The 19,805-nt window shown below is 45.1% G+C and overlaps 1 protein-coding gene across 2 annotated transcripts; it reads right to left on the reverse strand.

Annotated features, from left to right (window-relative positions):
- Positions 1–122: 122 nt before the first annotated feature.
- On the reverse strand, positions 123–11,557 carry LOC139543731 (protein prune homolog 2-like). Of its 2 annotated transcripts, none has more exons than XM_071350093.1 (11): positions 11,388–11,557; positions 10,125–10,181; positions 7,943–8,152; positions 7,166–7,342; positions 6,735–6,837; positions 3,844–3,975; positions 3,545–3,631; positions 2,389–2,487; positions 2,185–2,223; positions 1,653–1,700; positions 123–1,413 (listed from the first exon to the last, which is right to left on the reverse strand). In XM_071350093.1, exons 2-11 carry the CDS (start codon positions 10,177–10,179, stop codon positions 1,317–1,319), a joined length of 1,047 nt encoding a protein of 348 aa, XP_071206194.1. In that variant the 5' UTR covers positions 10,180–10,181; positions 11,388–11,557; the 3' UTR covers positions 123–1,316. The 2 variants fall into 2 exon arrangements, with proteins under 2 accessions (XP_071206194.1, XP_071206195.1); XM_071350094.1 differs by having other exon boundaries at positions 1,649–1,700.
- Positions 11,558–19,805: the final 8,248 nt, after the last annotated feature.

Raw genomic sequence — 19,805 nt, forward strand, 5'->3', positions numbered from 1 at the left:
TATTCAATAAGAAACGCTCATTTTTATTGCATGCCCTAATGAATACGACCCTGGTGTTGTGGTAGAAAGGTCAATGGCATAGATGGATAGATGGAACGTGAGGATAAGCACAGGAGCAATGCTCGGAGTAAAGTTGTATTTATTGATATAGTGTCTCATCATATAACACATTTTACACACAATGTAGAAGAGCCCTGGGTCAAAGAGCCATCGAGAATCTATGAGGAAGCATGCATTGATACACGCACACACACTGACACACACAGTACGCGATATTGTGCTTTACAGAGACCCTCGCTTCTCTCTCTGTCCTCCTCTGAGGTCATATCCTGTTTGGTGCAGAGACAAGAGCCCTAGATGGTGAACGTGTAGGATGTCTGACGGAAACACACTGACAGGACACACACATCACACACATCACGCTCGACTCTCACAGGACCAGTCATCTGAAAAGACATGCTCTTCACAATGTGCTGATGGCTTATTTCACACATTCACTTAGTTACACACAAATATAATTCACTATATTTCCGTGGTTACTCTTGTCATCCACTGTACGTCAGATTGATTCAAAGTGAAAACATCTAGGGGTTTATCTGTCAAACACTCTCATCAAGATCCAAATGATTTTCAGATCTAAAAAAAGATCGATGAGACGCATCACTTGGTCGTTTCCCAAGGGGACTGGATTTTAGCATGTCATAGATATGTGAGATTGATTTTGACGTACCGTCATTGATGTGATGTTGTCTCAAGGACATAATGACTCGTCTAAATCCAAGATGGACAATATTAGTGCTTCACCGCTTCTCGTGCATTATTACCAAAGTACAGCATTAAAACTCTGACGCTAAGAATGGACGTGTGTACTGCACTGTGAGTGACCACATCATAATTATGTTCTTCACAAACTATCATGGTACTGTGGATTTACTGTCAAGTATCCCAGTAGTCTCATCGTGGGGATTATTAATACTGGTCCTGGGCAACCTACATGAGTGCACATTTTTGTTCCAACCCAGCACTAACACACCTGATTATTCAACTCATCATCAAGACCATGGTGTGCTACCAGGTATGTTAGTGCTGGGAAGAAACAAAACAGTGCAACCTGTGGGTCCCAAAGACCAGGATTAAGAAACCCCACATGCTAATCTCTGGTCTGTCAGAGGTGTTGTAGATGGATTCTACGTCTGAGTGCTAACAGGGAATGTGGAGTGTCTTCATAGTTGACTCCACGTCGCACAAACACACAGGAATATACCGTACAGTACATCTGTCTTACTGCATCCAGCATACAAAACAGTCATGAGTTTTCAAACCATGTGACATTCCATTTCGAGACGAGCATTCATTTCCACTGTTGTTGAATGCCACTTTGTCCAGGAGTTGTTCGCGTTGGTTTTATCGGCTCTGCAGAGGAAGAGACGCCAAGGAAACATTAATGTTAGAGTATGCGTCCCACGTGGCACCCTATTCCCCTTTATAGTGCCCTACTTTTGATCAGGTCCTGGTAGTGTACTATATATTGAATAGGATGCCGTATGGGATGCACTGTTAGAATGTTTATATGAAGGACAGACGAGCCAGACAAGGCCATCTCTCTTCAGACTGCACTTAAACAAGTAGCTTTAGTGGTCTTACTTACTCACTCAGGTCTCCCCGGCGTCGGCTCGGGTCCCTGGAGGAAACTGCTCACTCTGCAGAAGAAAGGAAGAGAAAGAATAAACGTCACACGGGAATCTAGGGTGCAGTGGTAAATATGTCGTGGGCTACATATTGAATTGATGGTATGTATGTGTCTTTTGTCAGGAAGGCAGAGCCAAATATGGTCAAATGAGTATGTTTCTCATTGGAATTCTACATCGTGTTCTCAGAATTGTCTCATTTACCATCTGTGATATATCACCATTATTAATCATATGGTCGTAATCTATGGTTTGTTGATGTGGATGACAAATGCGTTGCGAGGTACATTTATCCCATTTTCATATAATTGCATTATGAAAGTGGTCAGAGCAAACCCACAGCAGTGGAGTGGGCTCTCATCCAACATAAAAGCATTTCTGATCTTAAACAGGATCATTTGATAAATGGGAGTCTGGCTAAGAGAAAGCAGAAGTCTGGATACATCGTTTCTGTTTCTGCAGCCATATAGTAATGCGGGACAAAATCTATGCTTACGTTGAGCTCACCGCTGCTTCCTTCAGCTCCTCGTCAAGACTGGGGATGAGAGTTGACAACAGAAGATAAATCGAGAGTCAGTTACAGGTCACAGGAGAGGAGGGGAAATGGAATGATATGGAAGAGGAGGAGAGGAAGGGAATGGAAGGCGAGGAGGGGAGAGGAGGATGAAAGGGAGTGGGGGGATGTGTGGACTGAGCTCACCTAATGATGCACTCTGGGATGTGGACGTGTTCCATGGGGATGAGTTCCTGCAGCTCAGCCAGGCTGTTCACATACTTGATCTTATTGCTGAACTTGGTGCTGTGACAAAACAGATATACATCGCTGTGAAAAAGTATTTTCCCCCTTTCTAATTTTCTCTACTTTCACATATTTTTGATACTGAAGGTTATCAGATCTTCAACCAAAACCTATTATTCTGATGAAGGGAACCTGAGTAAACAAATAACACAACAATGACATACTTCAGTTATTTCATAAACAAAGTTATGCAACACCCAATGCCCCTGTGTGAAATAAGTAATTGCCCCCTTAAACTGACTGGCTCCAACCACACGCTTCCTGTAGCTGTTGATCAGTCTCTCAGGTCGCTGTGGAGGACTTATGGCCCGCTCTTCCAGGCAGAACTGCTTTAACTCAGCGACGCTTGTGGATTTTCAAGCATGAACTGCTCGTTTCAAGTCCTGCCACAACATCTCAATTGGGATTAGGTCTGGACTTTGACTAGGCCGTTCCAACAACAACAAAAAAGCAGTTTCGTGTCGATTTAATTGTGTGTTTTGTGTCATTCAGCTTCAGCTCACAGACGGATGGCCTGACATTCTCCTGTAGAATTCTCTGATCTATTAAGGCAAGTCGTCCAGGTCCTGGGACAGCAAAGCATCCCCAAACCATCACACTACCACCACCATGCTTGACCATTGGTATAAGGTTCTTACTGTGGAATGCAGTGTTTGGTTTCCGACAGGCATAATGGGACCCAGGCCATCCGTCTGTGATCTGAAGCTGAAGTCATGCAGCAAGACGATGATTCAAAACACACAATCAGGTCTACATTATTTATTTTTTTAAACCAACAAATTTGAAGTTTCGGAATGGCCTCGTCAAAGTCCAGACCTAATCCCAATTGAGATGTTGTGGCAGGACTTGAAACGAGCAGTTCATGCTTGAAAACCCACAAATGTTACTGAGTCAAAGCAGTTCTGCATGCAAGAGTGGGCCAAAACTTCTCCACAGCGATGTGAGAGACTGATCAACAATAAATTACGGTCATGTATGCTACATTTCAATCCCTGTGTAATGAAATATGCTCCGAGATTTCTTTACTTAGAACAGAGTAATTCATGTGTGTGTTTACCTGATGAAGGGCCGAGTGAGGGCTAGTATGGTCCGTATAAACCAGGACGGGTGGACGATGATGAAGGATTTCAAATTCTTCCTGAGCCTGAAACCGAACATTCATCAACATTCTTATATTGAGTACATTTGTGTGATGTGGCATGCTACGATGTTATTACAGTTGACCACATGGGAAATAAGTACACGTAAATCCTTTCACATATTATCCCGTGGGCCTGACTATCCCCCCCTTACACTTTTTCCATACAATAAAAAAATCCATCAACTCATCCATAAATCAACCGTATGTTAAATGACCTCCTGTCAATCATCTGGTAACACTTCTTGAGCCAACCCAGTCCGGGCATCCTCCTGTGGGGCGTGGCTCCGTTCAAGTAGATGATCATATAGTCTTCCGCCACCATCAGCTCCAACGTGCTGATCACATACCTGAAGGCAGGATATACAGTAGGGGAGGTACACGTCAATCATGAACCTAGTGTATGATTTAAAACGTGTACAGGTAAAAGGTAAAGAGAAGAGCATAATGGTGAATGATTACGCTACATGGGTTAGATTAGACCCTTATTGCCATTTAACCCTGTGAGACCCAGGCATAGATCCAAATGAGGAACAACATATTACCCTTCAGAAATACTTGTAATAGGCCTCTGATTATGAAAATAATATATTATTTATTTATTTGACATTTTCTGGAAACATTGCGCTTCAATGTTAGGGAAAATGTGTGTTGGATGAAAAGCATTTACTATTTATTTATTATTTATTTCTAATGGCATAAAAAAAAAAAATTGATCAACTCGACCGATTCAAATGTTTCTATTTTGTTGTCAAGAACATATTTTTTGAAAGGATCAACTATGTATGGGGAACATCTTTCTGGCTTCATTTCGAGAGGTAACCTCCTATCTTACTACTTTACCATAAAATAGATGGTCATCAATGGCAGTATTCTGATCTCATAAACCACACATATATTAAAAAAATTATAATATTTATGTTATTTTAATGTTTAGAGGGGAGATCAAAGTTAGTCTTGAAGCATTTGGTTGTCCATATTTGCAGAATTTAGAAGGAAAACAATCTCTCTAACTTGTCTATCAATATATGAATGTGGCCCAATGTCTGTTTGGCAACCCTTTAAGCCCAATGTTGTGTTTCTGCAACACTTACAAAACCACCTCTAGCTCATAATCTTTGTTTCTCAATTTCTTTTTTCTATATAATCACTAGATCTTAGAGAAATCAAGGGGGAAAAGTTATGTACTTGCATGGATGGCTTACACCATATGCTTTTGTAGAGGACCAGTGTGGTCTCAGACGAGTGGACAGTTTTCTAATGTTTCAGATGCTACTGATCAAATCTAATGTTATTTGTCACATGCAACGGGTGTAGACTTAATCGTGAAATGCTTACTTACAAGCCCTTCCCAACGATGCAGAGTTAATAATAAAATCGGACCCTTTTTTGTTTCCGCCTAAAATTACATATCCAAATCTAACTGCCCGTAGCTCAGGCCCTGAAGCAAGGATATGCATATTCTTAATACCATTTGAAAGGAAACACTTTGAAGTTTGTGGAAATGTGAAATGAATGTAGGAGAATATAACACATTAGATCTGGTAAAAGAAAATACAAAGAAAACAAACTTTGCAGTGTATGTGCCAAGTTTCAGACTGATCCACTGAACCATTGCATTTCTGTTCAAAATTTTGTATCTTGACTGCCCAAATGTGCCTAATTGGTTTATTAATAACTTTTCAAGTTCATAACTGTGCACTCTCCTCAAACAATAGTATGGTATTATTTCACTGTAATAGCTACTATAAACTGGACAGTGCAGTTAGATTAACAAGAATTTAAGCTTTCTGACAATATCAGATATGTCTATGTCCTGGGGGATTTTATTGTTACTTACAACCTCATGCTAATCGCATTAGCTTACGTTAGCTCAACCGTCCTGAGGGGGACCCATCGATCCTGAAGAAGTTTTAAAAAAGTTATAATAAAAAGATAGTGCCATGAGGAATAACATGCACAAGAATGGAGCTATATACAGGGAGTACAATTACCAGATCAATATGTAGAGGTATGAGGTATTTGTGGTAGATATGTACATACAGGCAAGGTAAAGTGACTAGGCATTAGGATAGATAATAATAAGAGTAAAATAAATAACAGAGTATCAGCAGCAGCATGTGTGCTTGTGTGCGTATGCATATATAGTGCATGTGAATGTGTGTGGGCTTTGTGTGAGAGTGTGAGTGTGTATTTAAGAAATAAAGCATGGGGGTGTGGTATATGGCCAATATACCACGGCTAAGGGCTGTTCTTATGCACGAAGCAACACGGAGTGCTAGGACACAGTCCTTAGCCGTGATATATTGACCATATATCACAAACCCCCAAGGTTCCTTATTGCTATTATAAATTAGTAACCAACATAATTAAAAACAGTAAAAATAAATGTTTTGTCATACCCATGCTATACGGTCTGATATACCATGGCTGTCAGCCAATCAGCATTCAGGGCTCGAACCACCCAGTTTATAAGTAGTGTTTATACAGTCTTTGTGAGTGTGCATAGAGTTAGTGCAGATAGTCTGGGTAACCATTAATGAACTAATTAGCAGTCTTATGGCCAGGTGAAGCTGGTTGAGAGAATGCCAAGTGTGCAAAGCTGTCATCAAGGCAAAGGGTGGCTACTTTGAAGAATCTCAAATATAAAATATATTTTGATTTGTTTAACACTTTTTTGGTTACTTCATGTTTCCATATGTGTTATTTCATAGTTTTGATGTCTTCACTATTATTATATACAATGTAGAAAATAGTAAAAATAAAGAAAAACCCTTGAATGAGTAGGTGTGTCCAAACTTTTGACTGGTACTGTGCATCTGGGTCTAAGAAGATGCACTATGTAGTGTCTGACATGATCTAGTTAGTTTAGGAACGGTACAGGATGCAATTTAGGAAAAGTTGTATTTATACAACGATGGGTCTCACAGGGTTAAGGGATTTTGGGGGGGGGGGGGGGGGAATAGAGACAGACTTAAGAGCTATACATGCAATATATCCTTTAAGAACTTTTCAATGAAAGGTGTATTTGTAAGGTGTAGGGTTCAGACCAGGAAATGAATTAAAGTCAGGAGCTCTGAGGATGAGGAGGATTCTAGGTGTAACTCACAGGAAGAGATGCTCCATGACTTCATGGTAGTCCTCACTGTCGCTGTCAGGGAGGAAACACGCCGCAAACACTATGATGGCGTTCACTCCATTTCCGTAGTACCCTGATGAAGGAAACCCAAAACTTGTAAAGAAACATTCACATATGACCCACACCACAACAGTTTACAAGAGCGCCCTGTCGAGAGGCTTGGTGCTGGGGTGCAGTGTTTGTCTGTTTCCTTTCTCCGAATGTTTTTCTCTGTCATCTGCCATCAGTATATCACTGTGTGTCTGATTAGCCCTTTTTAATGTATTATCCTGCAATTAAGCCCTATTACGTTCTATGAGGTTAAAATATATGTTGTATGGAAGACGCCATCAAGAGAAAGGAGGTCTATGAAATAAAAGAAAGGTATAAAACGCAGAACAACGACCAGAACTGTCCTGTACCTCCATGGGAGATGACTCTCTGGTAGGGCTCAATGATCTTCATGTTAATGCGGTGTTCCTGCTCTCCGATGACCACCGCCCTCCACAGCTTCCCATCCTGACGCTCCTCCTCCGTGCTACATGTGGGAATCGGCTCGCACGGCTCCTTCCCCGCTGTACGATTGGCTGTTGGGGGTTCTGGTTTGGGGCAAAAGGCAGAAACACAGCTATTACAAAAACCAGATGCACTATAAATCGATGTCTAATCTACACAACAAAAATATGATGACAGAGAAATTAGGTATAAGGGATAACATTTCCATTGAAGTTCCAGCTTCCAAGTGGCGTAATATCTTATTTAGTGTATTAGTCTGTGTTTGAAATAGCCCTACATAAGTGCACTAAAGAGGTCCATTTGGGACGTACTCCTAGACCAGGGGTACTCAAGTACTATTTGAGAACGTCCGGTGACACAAATGTCCTATGTGGCAAAGGTCTGGATGGATTTGGTCATTTATCAACATAGTAACAAACCTCCACCTCGCAACCAATGCGACCCCAAACTGTTCACACCCCTCTTGTTGGCGGAGAGCAAATGTTGCAATTTTTAAGCTAATTTCCCGTAATTCTACACATTTTGCATGTATTATGTGTGTTAATATGATACCACGGTCGAAGCCCAACCGAGTAAAAAAATGAAGTGGGTGGTCGGGACCCGTGGTCCGTATTGACCCCATTCTGGGTTCAGATCCGGAGCGCGGTCCGCCAGTTGAGTATGGAGGTCCTAGACTGACTAACCCTCCCAGTCCAGCTCATTGTCGGTGTAGTCCAGATAGTCTGCGTCGTCGGGCGTGTCCAGGTCGTCCACGTTAATGTCAAGGTCGTCGGGCGTCTCTAGGGCGTCGTCCTCGCTCTGGTCCAATGAGAGGCTGATACATGGGGCGGAGAGCTTCTTCCTCTGGGACGGGCCACCTGGAGCACCCTGCAGGGGCAGCGAATTGGGAGGGGCTAGAGGGAGGGAAGGGGAGGAGTCAGTGGAATTGTTAGAAGGCTCTCTCTATACAGTGGGGAGAAGAAGTATTTGATAACCTGCAAAATCGGCAGAGTTTCCTACTTACAAAGCATGTACAGGTCTGTAAAAATCCAGAAAATCACATTGTATGATTTTTAAGTAATTAATTTGCATTTTATTGCATGACATAAGTATTTGATACATCAGAAAAGCAGAACTTAATATTTGTTACAGAAACCTTTGTTTGCAATTACAGAGATCATACGTTTCCTGTAGTTCTTAACCAGGTTTGCACACACTGCAGCAGGGATTTTGGCCCACTCCTCCATACAGACCTTCTCCAGATCCTTCAGGTTTCGGGGCTGTCGCTGGGCAATACGGACTTTCAGCTCCCTCCAAAGATGTTCTATTGGGTTCAGGTCTGGAGACTGGCTAGGCCACTCCAGGACCTTGAGATGCTTCTTATGGAGCCACTCCTTAGTTGCCCTGGCTGTGTGTTTCGGGTCGTTGTCATGCTGGAAGACCCAGCCACGACCCATCTTCAATGCTCTTACTGAGAGAAGGAGGTTGTTGGCCAAGATCTCGCAATACATGGCCCCATCCATCCTCCCCTCAATACGGTGCAGTCGTCCTGTCCCCTTTGCAGAACAGCATCCCCAAAGAATGTTTCCACCTCCATGCTTCACGGTTGGGATGGTGTTCTTGGGGTTGTACTCATCCTTCTTCTTCCTCCAAACACGGCGAGTGGAGTTTAGACCAAAAAGCTCGATTTGTCTCATCAGACCACATGACCTTCTCCCATTCCTCCTCTGGATCATCCAGATGGTCATTGGCAAACTTCAGACGGGCCTGGACATGCGCTGGCTTGAGCAGTGGGACCTTGCGTGCGCTGCAGGACTTTAATCCATGACTGCGTAGTGTGTTACTAATGGTTTTCTTTGAGACTGTGGTCCCAGCTCTCTTCAGGTCATTGACCAGGTCCTGCCGTGTAGTTCTGGGCTGATCCCTCACCTTCCTCATGATCATTGATGCCCCACGAGGTGAGATCTTGCATGGAGCCCCAGACCGAGGGTGATTGACAGTCATCTTGAACTTCTTCCATTTTCTAATAATTGCGCCAACAGTTGTTGCCTTCTCACCAAGCTGCTTGCCTATTGTCCTGTAGCCCATCCCAGCCTTATTCAGGTCTACAATTTTAACCCTGATGTCCTTACACAGCTCTCTGGTCTTGGCCATTGTGGAGAGATTGGAGTCTGTTTGATTGAGTGTGTGGACAGGTGTCTTTTATACAGGTAACGAGTTCAAACAGGTGCATTTAATACAGGTAATGAGTGGAGAACAGGAGGGCTTCTTAAAGAAAAACTAACAGGTCTGTGAGAGCCGGAATTCTTACTGGTTCGTAGGTGATCAAATACTTATGTCATGCAATAAAATGCAAATTAATTACTTAAAAATCATACAATGTGATTTTCTAGATTCCGTCTCTCACAGTTGAAGTGTACCTATGATAACATTTACAGACCTCTATATGCTTTGTAAGTAGGAAAACCTGCAAAATCGGCAGTGTATCAAATACTTCTTCTCCCCACTGTATATATATATATGGAGCCTTCTAACATTTGCTGACTCTCCATACTCAATATAGATATATATAATCTTTTTCTCTCTCTGTCTCTTATGGAGTGGGGAGGGTTATGGCATTTTGGCTAGTTGTCCTCTTAAAAGCCACCAACCTGTGCTAAAGATGAAAAACATTTGGACCTTCACATGATATAGCTGTAAGTAGCTTATGTGTACGTATTATGAATGAGTTAATGCCTGTGTGAGTAACTAACCTCATCATGGTGCTGCATGTGAATGTGAGTGTGTCTAATTAACTGACAGCTTAGTTCTGCAGGCAGCCGCGGAGTAATGATGGCATAACAACCCGTCATCCCATACGGAGTTGCCGGTGTTATTGAGGCTCACCTGGTCTGCCCTCGGCCCCCTCGGAGGTCGTCTTACTGTGAGACGCCAGGTCCATCCCTTCATCACCCAGGGGGACATTAAGACAACACATAGCAGACCAGTGACACACTGAATACAGACCAAATAAACACAGGAGAGGCAAGTGTGTGTGTGTGTGTGTGTGTGTGTGTGTGTGTGTGTGTGTGTGTGTGTGTGTGTGTGTGTGTGTGTGTGTGTGTGTGTGTGTGTGTGTGTGTGTGTGTGTGTGTGTGTGTGTGTGTGTGTGTGTGTGTGTGTGTGTGCATGCGCATGTGTGCATGCGGTTCGCACCACAAGGAAAGAATAGAATTTTAACTTTGACAGGTTACACAGACACAATCCCCCTACTGTGGTCCGTCAACCTCTACATTGCTGTGGAGAATCATCATACACAACAGTCCCTAATCTAGGACTCAATACAGCGTACCAGTGAGAGCCTGACTGTGTTTTGTATTAGTCTGTTCATACACACACACACAAACAAATGAGTGAACTCAGTTGGCAGTATTGTACAGTACACAGTCACACGCAAGCCATTTCCTACAGGCACACTGTCAGGACTGTGTCTCTATCATTGCTGCCGGGATGATTTCAATGACCACAGCAGAGGGAGGGCAGTGGGAGGAGTGTTGAGGATAAAGGTCATCAGATCTCTCCGCTGTGAATAATCCATCTATTCTAGCAGGAGGTGGAGAGATGGATGGGGAGGGAAGAGGGTAAGGCTGTGTTACAGCATCAGCAGCCCCTTCTCTCTCGCTCTCTCTCTCTCTCCTCCTCCGTCTCTCATCTGCTGACTCAAATGTCCACACGCTTACTCGAGCACAGATTGGGCACAGATGTAAGTAAACCAACCGGCACGTGCACTCACGCACATTAAAATGATCCTGGTTTCTTTTTCAGATGGGAGAAGACAAATCTGATTGCATTAGCAAATACCACTAAAAGAAAAACGCTGATCAGAATAGCTGATTTTTGAACAGCGATGATGAATTACATAAGCTACTGCTGATGCTGAATCACACACACAGACACGCACGCGTGCGTGCATACGATAGGTATAACAAGATCAGCATCAGCTGCTTTGCTCCAGGGAGGATGCTGAGCCACCTCATTGTGCAGTACAGGACCACAGTGCTGATGACAGCAGCCCCTCCCTCTCCCTTATCTCTTCCTGTCTCTAGAAAATAAATACGTCGCTCTTCTCCTTTTTCTTTCTTTTTCATCACATTAAATCCATCTACTCACCACTACTGGGGCACAGGAATCTCGGTCCTTCTCTGTCTTAGAGCATGGATGTATTTCAGCTGTATCTCACACTTTTTCTCTCTTCCTCCCAGGCTCTTGGTAGAGATGCTCAGCTTACAAAAAGCTAACAGCTTCCACCATTTTGTGGTCACATGACCCAGGCTAGCTCCAAATAAGGCCAATCACCTGCTTCTACAGCTCTGTGCAGCAGCTGGCTCTGGCAGTGCAGCTGTGAGTGTGAGTGTTATTATTCGAGGCCAACTGAGAGGAGATGTGTAAAATTTGGACAGCTGAAAGAGGTTTTATTATCCCTCAGGGCTAAATGAGAAACAATGAGTTGAAAGGAAGCTAATGAATACAGTAGAATTACAATGAATTCCTTGCCAGTACTATTTACAAGACATTCAATGTCATCCTAATGCATTCAGTGCATTAGGAAAGTATCCAGACCCCTGCATATTTACATCCTTATTCTAAAATTGATTAAATAGTTTTTTTCCCCTTTATCGATCGACACACAATACTCCATAATGAAAAAGCAAAAATAGTTTTTTTAAATGTTAGCAAATGTATTAAAAATAAAAAACTGGAATTTTACATTTACATACGCTACCGTTCTGAAGTTTGGGGTCACTTAGAAATGTCCTTGTTTTTGAAAGAAAAGCAAATTTTTTGTCTATTAAAATAACATCAAATTGATCAGAAATACAGTGTAGACATTGTTCATGTTGTAAATAACTATTATAGCTGGAAATGACTCCATAGGAATATCTCCATAGGTGTACAGAGGCCCATTATCAGCAACCATCACTCCTGTGTTCCAATGGCACGTTATGTTAACAAATCCAACAAATCTAAGTTTATCATTTTAAAAGGCTAATTGATCATTAGAAAACCCTTTTGCAATTACAGTGGGGCAAAAAAAGTATTTCGTCAGCCACCAATTGTGCATGTTCTCCCACTTAAAAATATGAGAGAGGCCTGTAATTTTCATCATAGGTACAGTTCAACTATGACAGACACAATGAGAAAGAAAATCCAGAAAATCACATTGTAGGATTTTTAATTTATTTATTTGCAAATTATGGTGGAAAATAAGTATTTGGTCACCTACAAACAAGCAAGATTTCTGGCTCTCACAGACCTGTAACTTCTTCTTTAAGAGGCTCCTCTGTTCTCCACTCGTTACCTGTATTAATGGCACCTGTTTGAACTTGTTATCAGTATAAAAGACACCTGTCCACAACCTCAAACAGTCACACTCCAAACTCCACTATGGGCAAGACCAAAGAGCTGTCAAAGGACACCAGAAACAAAATTGTAGACCTGCACCAGGCTGGGAAGACTGAATCTGCAATATGTAAGCAGCTTGGTTTGAAGAAATCAACTGTGGGGGCAATTATTAGGAAATGGAAGACATACAAGACCACTGATAATCTCCCTCGATCTGGGGCTCCACACAAGATCTCACCCCGTGGGGTCAAAATGATCACAAGAACGGTGAGCAAAAATCCCAGAACCACACGGGGGGACCTAGTGAATGACCTTTAGAGAGCTGGGACCAAAGTAACAAAGCCTACCATCAGCAAGGGCATTGAAGATGAAACGTGGCTGGGTCTTTCAGCATGACAATGATCCCAAACACACCGCCCGGGCAACGAAGGAGTGGCTTCGTAAGAAGCATTTCAAGGTCCTGGAGTGGCCTAGCCAGTCTCCAGATCTCAACCCCATAGAAAATCTTTGGAGGGAGTTGAAAGTCCATGTTGCCCAGCAACAGCCCCAAAACATCACTGCTCTAGAGGAGATCTGCATGGAGGAATGGGCCAAAATACCAGCAACAGTGTGTGAAAACCTTGTGAAGACTTACAGAAAACGTTTGACCTCTGCCATTGCCAACAAAGAGTATATAACAAAGTATTGAGATAAACTTTTGTTTTTGACCAAATACTTATTTTCCACCATAATTTGCAAATTAATTAATTAAAAATCCTACTATGTGATTTTCTGGAAATGTTTTTCTCGTTTTGTCTGTCATAGTTGAAGTGTACCTATGATGAAAATTACAGGCCTCTCTCATCTTTTTAAGTGGGAGAACTTGGACAATTGGTGGCTGACTAAATACTTTTTTGCCCCACTGTATGTTAGCACAGCTGAAAACTGTTGTCCTGATTAAAGAAGCAATAAAACTGGCCTTATTTAGACTAGTTGAGTATCTGGAGCATCAGCATTTGTGGGTTCGATTACAGGCTCAAAATGGCCAGAAACAAAGACTTTCTTCTGAAATTCGTCAGTCTATTCTTGTTCTGAGAAATTAAGGCTATTCCATGTGAGAAATTTGCAAGACACTGAAGATCTCGTACAACGCTGTGTACTACTCCCTTCACAGAACAGCGCAAACTGTCTCTAACCAGAATAGAAAGTGGAGTATGAGGCCCCAGTGCACAACTGAGCAAGTGGACAAGTGCATTAGAGTGTCTAGTTTGAGAAACAGATGCCTCACAAGTCCTCAACTGGAAGCTTCATTAAATAGTACCCACAAAACACCAGTCTCAACGTCAACAGTGAAGAAGCAACTCCGGGATGCTGGCGATTCCAGGATGCTGATACAACAACTGAGACATAAACTGAAAAAGTTCCACAGACATGTGACTAACAGATATGGGATAATGTGTCCCTGAAAAAAAAGGGGGGGGGGGGGGGTCAAAATCAAAAGTAACAGTCGGTATCTGGTGTGGCCACCAGCTGCATTAAGTACTGCATTGAATCTCCCCCTCATGGACTGCACCAGATTTGCCCGTTCTTGCTGTGAGATGTTGCCCCACTCTTCTACCAAGGCACCTGCAAGTTCCCGGACATTTCTGGGGGGAATGGCCCTAGCCCTCACCCTCCGATCCAACAGGTCCCAGGCGTGCTCAATGGGATTGAGATCCGGGCTCTTCGCTAGCTATGGCAGAACACTGACATTCCTGTCTTGCAGGAAATCACGCACAGAACGAGCAGTATGGCTGGTGGTATTGTTATGCTGGAGGGTCATGTCAGGATGAGCCTGCAGGAAGGGTACCACATGAGGGAGGAGGATGTCTTCCATGTAACGCACAGCGTTGAGATTGCCTGCAATGACGACAAGCTCAGTCCGATGATGCTGTGACACACCGCCCCAGACCATGACGGACCCTCCACTTCTAAATCGATCCCGCTCCAGAGTACAGGCCTCGGTGTAATGCTCATTCCTTCGACGATGAACGCAAATCCGACCATCACCCCCGGTGAGACAAAACCGCGACTCGTCAGTGAAGAGCACTTTTTGCCAGTCCTGTCTGGTCCAGCGACGGTGGGTTTGTGCCCATAGGCAACGTTGTTGCTGGTGATGTCTGGTGAGGACATTCCTTACAACAGGCCTACAAGCTCTCAATCCAGCCTCTCTCAGCCTATTGTGGATAGTCTGAGCACTGTTTACATTTACATTTAAGTCATTTAGCAGACGCTCTTATCCAGAGCGACTTACAAATTGGAAAGTTCATACATATTCATCCTGGTCCCCCCGTGGGGAATGAACCCACAACCCTGGCGTTGCAAGCGCCATGCTCTACCAACTGAGCCACACGGTTGGAGGGATTGTGAGTTCCTGGTGTAACTCGGGCAGGTGTTGTTGCCATCCTGTACCTGTCCCGCAGGTGTGATGTTCGGATGTACCGATCCTGTGCAGGTGTTGTTACAGGACGAACCGCTGTCTGTCCTGTCTCCCTTTAGATGTCTTAGGCATCTCGCAGTACGGACATTGCAATTTATTGCCCTGGCCACATCTGCAGTCCTCATGCCTCCTTGCAGAATGCCTAAGGCACGTTCACGCAGATCAGCAGGGACAATGGGCATCTTTATTTTGGTGTTTTTCAGTCAGTAGAAAGGCCTCTTTAGTGTCCTAAGTTTTCATAACTGTGACCTTAATTGCCAACCATCTGTAAGCTGTTAGGGTCTTAACAACCGTTCCACAGGTGCATGTTAATGAATTGTTTATTGTTCATTGAACAAGCATGGGAAACAGTGTTTAAACCCTTTACAATGAAGATCTGTGAAGTTATTTGGATTTTTACGAAATACCTTTGAAAGACTGGGTCCTGAAGAAGGGACGTTTTTTTTTGTTGCTGAGTTTATTTCAGAGGCATAATCAATCAATGTACATGCAAAAACGTAGTTGTTGAAATCAGCAATAAAAAAAAATATGTGTAACGTCCTGACCAGAGTTCTTATGTGTTTTGCTTGTTTAGTGTTGGTCAGGACGTGAGCTGGGTGGGAATTCTATGTTGTGTGTCTAGTTCGTCTGTTTCTGTGTCCAGCCTAATATGGTTCTCAATCAGAGGCAGCTGTCAATCGTTGTCCCTGATTGAAAATCATATATAGGTGGCTTGTTTTGTGTTGGGGATTGTGGGTGGTTGTTTCCTGTCTCTGTGTTTGTGTTCTGCACCAGATAGGACTGTCTCGGTTTTCACGTTTGTTGTTTTGTATTGTTGTAAGTGTTCACAGTTCGTTAAATTAAACATGTTGAACACTAACTGCGCTGCATTTTGGTCCTCTCCTTCATCCCAGGAAGAAAGCCGTTACAGAACCTCCCACCAAACTCGGACCAAGCAGTGTGAGTACGAGCAGCAGCGGCCCACTACACAGGAATCCTGGACATGGGAGGAAATCCTAAACGGCAAAGGAACCTGGGCAGAGCCAGGGGAATATCGCCGCCCCAAAGAAGAGCTGGAGGCAGCGAAGTCGGAGAGGCGCTATTATGAGGCGCTAGCACGGCAGAGCGGCTGGAGGCCCGAGAGACAGCCCCAAAAATTTCTTGGGGGGGGGGCACACGGGGAGTGTGGCAGAGTCTGGAGTCAGACCTGAGCCAACTCCCCCTGCTTACCGTAAGGAGCCGGTCAGGGCGGAATCGGAGGTGAGCGACGCAGAGACAGTGAAGGAGTTAATGGGGAAATTGGAGGAGAGAGTTATGAGGGAGGTGCTGGTTTGGTGCATGAGGCACGACATCCGCCCGACTGAACGTGTCGGGGAGTTGATGTCACCGGAAACAGCTCTCCATACTCGTCCTGAGGTGCGTGCTAGCCGTCTGGTTAAGACTGTGCCAGCCTCACGCACCAGGCCTCCTGTGCGCCTCCCTAGCCCTGCACGTCCTCTGCCAGCTCAGCGCTACAGCTCTCCCAGCCGTGCTTCCAGTGGAGAGAGAGGGCGTCGTACCTGGCAGGCACCGTGTTATGCGGTGGAGCGCACGGTGTCCCCGGTGCGTGTGCTTAGCCCGGTGCGCAACATCTCAGCTCCCCACATCTGCCGGGCTAGGGTGAAGATCCAGCCAGGGCGGATGGTGCCAGCCCTGCTCTCAAGACCTCCAGTGCGCCTTCACGGTCCAGTATATCCGGCGCCACCTTCCCGCCCCAGCCCAGTACCACCAGTGCCTACACCACGCACCAGGCTTCTAGTGCGTCTCCAGAGCCCTGTTCCTCCTCCACGCACTATCCCTGTGGTGCGTGTCTCCAGCCCAGTGCCTCCAGTTCCGGCACCACGCATCAAGCCTCCTGTGCGTCTCCAGAGCCCTGTACGCACTGTTCCTTCTCCCCGCACTCGCCCTGAGGTGCGTGCCCTCAGCCCGGTACCACCAGTGCCGGTACCACGCACCAGGCCTATAGTGCGCTTTGAGAGTCCAGTGTGCCCTGTTCCTGCTCCCCGCACTAGCCTTGAGGTGCGTGTCTCCAGTCCGGTACCACCAGTTCCGGCACCACGCACCAGGCCTACTGTGCGCCTCAGCAGGTCAGAGTCGGCCGTCTGCCCAACGCCGCCTGCACTGCTCGTCTGCCCAGCGCCGTCTGAGCTGCCTGCACTGCTCGTCTGCCCAGCGCCATCTGAGCCATCCGTCTGCCCAGCGCCATCTGAGCCATCCGTCTGCCACGAGCCTTCAGAGCAGCCCGTCTGTCCCGAGCCATTAGAGCCGTCCGTCAGTCAGGAGCCGCTAGAGCCGTCCGTCAGTCAGGAGCCGCTAGAGCCGTCCGTCAGTCAGGAGCTGCCAGAGCCGCCAGCCAGTCAGGAGCTGCCAGAGCCGCCAGCCAGTCAGGAGCTGCCAGCCAGTCAGGAGCTGCCAGAGATGCCCTCCAGTCATGAGCTGCCCTCCAGTCAGGAGCTGCCAGAGCTGCCCTCCAGTCATGAGCTGCCCTCCAGTCATGAGCTGCCTTCCAGTCATGAGCTGCCCTACAGTCATGAGCTGCCCTACAGTCATGAGCTGCCCTACAGTCATGAGCTGCCACTCAGTCCGGAGCTACCCTACAGTCCGGAGCTGCCCTACAGTCCGGAGCTGCCACTCAGTCCGGAGCTGCCACTCAGTCCTGAGCTACCTCTCTGTCCTGAGCTACCTCTCTGTCCTGAGCTACCTCTCTGTCCTGAGCTACCTCTCTGTCCTGAGCTACCTCTCTGTCCTGAGCTACCTCTCTGTCCTGAGCTACCTCTCTGTCCTGAGCTACCTCTCTGTCCTGAGCTACCTCCTAAGTCATGTGGGGGCCTTGGGGAGGATTCTTAGGCCAAGGTCGTGGGCGAGGGTCGCCACTCAAAGGACGCTAAGGAGGGGGACAAAGACAGTGGTGGAGTGGTGTCCTCGTCCTGCGCCGGAGCCGCCACCGCGTACAGATGCCCACCCAGACCCTCCTCTTGAGTTTTAGGGGTGCGTTCGGAGTCCGCACCTCAGGAGGGGGGTACTGTAACGTCCTGACCAGAGTTCTTATGTGTTTTGCTTGTTTAGTGTTGGTCAGGACGTGAGCTGGGTGGGAATTCTACGTTGTGTGTCTAGTTCGTCTGTTTCTGTGTCCAGCCTAATATGGTTCTCAATCAGAGGCAGCTGTCAATCGTTGTCCCTGATTGAGAATCATATATAGCTGGCTTGTTTTGTGTTGGGGATTGTGGGTGGTTGTTTCCTGTCTCTGTGTTTGTGTTCTGCACCAGATAGGACTGTCTCGGTTTTCACGTTTGTTGTTTTGTATTGTTGTAAGTGTTCACAGTTCGTTAAATTAAACATGTTGAACACTAACTGCGCTGCATTTTGGTCCTCTCCTTCATCCCAGGAAGAAAGCCGTTACAATATGCCTTCAATATAGCATACATATGATAATGATGGGCGTGGTTTTGGTTTAACACTGGTTATTTACACCAACACTTACAACGTTAATTTAACACCTGAATCAACACTGGAAATGTAACACTGAAAAATCAACACTAGGTAACACTATCTAATTTTCTGTGCATGAAATAGTCACTCACACTGGTTAGTAAACCATAAACCTTCCTTCTACATAGTTGGAACACCTTTCCCTGTGGAGATCCTCTTTGGACGGGTGCATGTTTTTTAACTTAGTCACTCACCTCTGTTATTGGTCTCAGTCTCACCAGTTAAACGGGAAGAGGGTGAGAAAGGAGCTTTACCTGTTTGGCACGAAGTTCATTGCCACAACGTCCTGCCACCGCCACACCTGTGTGTGTGTGTGTGTGTGTGTGTGTGTGTGTGTGTGTGTGTGTGTGTGTGTGTACGCAAGTGGGTGTGTGCATGTGTGTGTAAAAGAGGGAGTGTCAGACAAAGAACTGGGAGTACTGTATACAGTAATTAATTAACACACAATCTGGGTTATTCACAAAGCAAATAATGAGGTGACTCTGGCAATATTCAATATTATAACCCTTCCATTATATACAGTTGAAGTCGGAAGTTTACACACACCTTAGCCAAATACATTAAACTCCGTTTTTCACAATTCCTGACATTTAATCCTAGTAAAAATTCCCTGTCTTAGGTCAGTTAGGATCACCACTTTATTTTAAGATTGTGAAATGTCAGAATAATAGTAGCGAGAATGATTTCTCAGCTTTTATTTATTTCATCACATTCCCAGTGGGTCAGAGGTTTACATACACATAATTAGTATTTGGTAGCATTGCCTTTAAATTGTTTAACTTGGGTCAAACGCTTCAGGTAGCCTTCCACAAGCTTCCCGCAATAAGTTGGGTGAATTTTGGCCCACTCCTCCTGACAGAATTGGTGTAATGGCCACTTCAATACCTTGACTTTGTTGTCCTTAAGCCATTTTGCCACAACTTTGGAAGTATGCTTCATTGTCCATTTGGAAGACCCATTTGCGACCAAGCATGAACTTTCTGACTGATGTCTGGAGATGTTGCTTCAATATATCCACAAGATTTTCCTCCCTCATGATGCCATCTATTTTGAAAAGTGCACCAGTCCCTCCTGCAGCAAAGCACCCCCACAACATTATGCTGCCACCCTCGTGCTTCACGGTTGGGATAGTGTTCTTCGGCTTGCAAGCCTCCCCATTTTCCCTCCAAACATAACAATGGTCATCATGGCCAAACAGTTCTATTTTTGTTTCATCAGAC

Source organism: Salvelinus alpinus, chromosome 18, assembly GCF_045679555.1.
Source record: "Salvelinus alpinus chromosome 18, SLU_Salpinus.1, whole genome shotgun sequence".
In the NCBI taxonomy this organism is placed as follows: Eukaryota; Metazoa; Chordata; class Actinopteri; order Salmoniformes; family Salmonidae; genus Salvelinus; species Salvelinus alpinus.

What these genes read in the sequence shown, in the direction of transcription:
- LOC139543731 (XM_071350093.1), bottom strand. Translation starts at nt 10,179, where the DNA reads ATGGACCTGGCGTCTCACAGTAAGACGACCTCCGAGGGGGCCGAGGGC. An exon ending in GTCATGGAGCATCTCTTCCT is followed by an intron (nt 3,976 to 6,734) that starts GTGAGTTACACC and finishes TCCTGCCTTCAG; the next exon opens with GTATGTGATCAGCACGTTGG. An exon ending in CCGACGCCGGGGAGACCTGA is followed by an intron (nt 1,414 to 1,652) that starts GTGAGTAAGTAA and finishes CTTCCTCTGCAG; the next exon opens with AGCCGATAAAACCAACGCGA.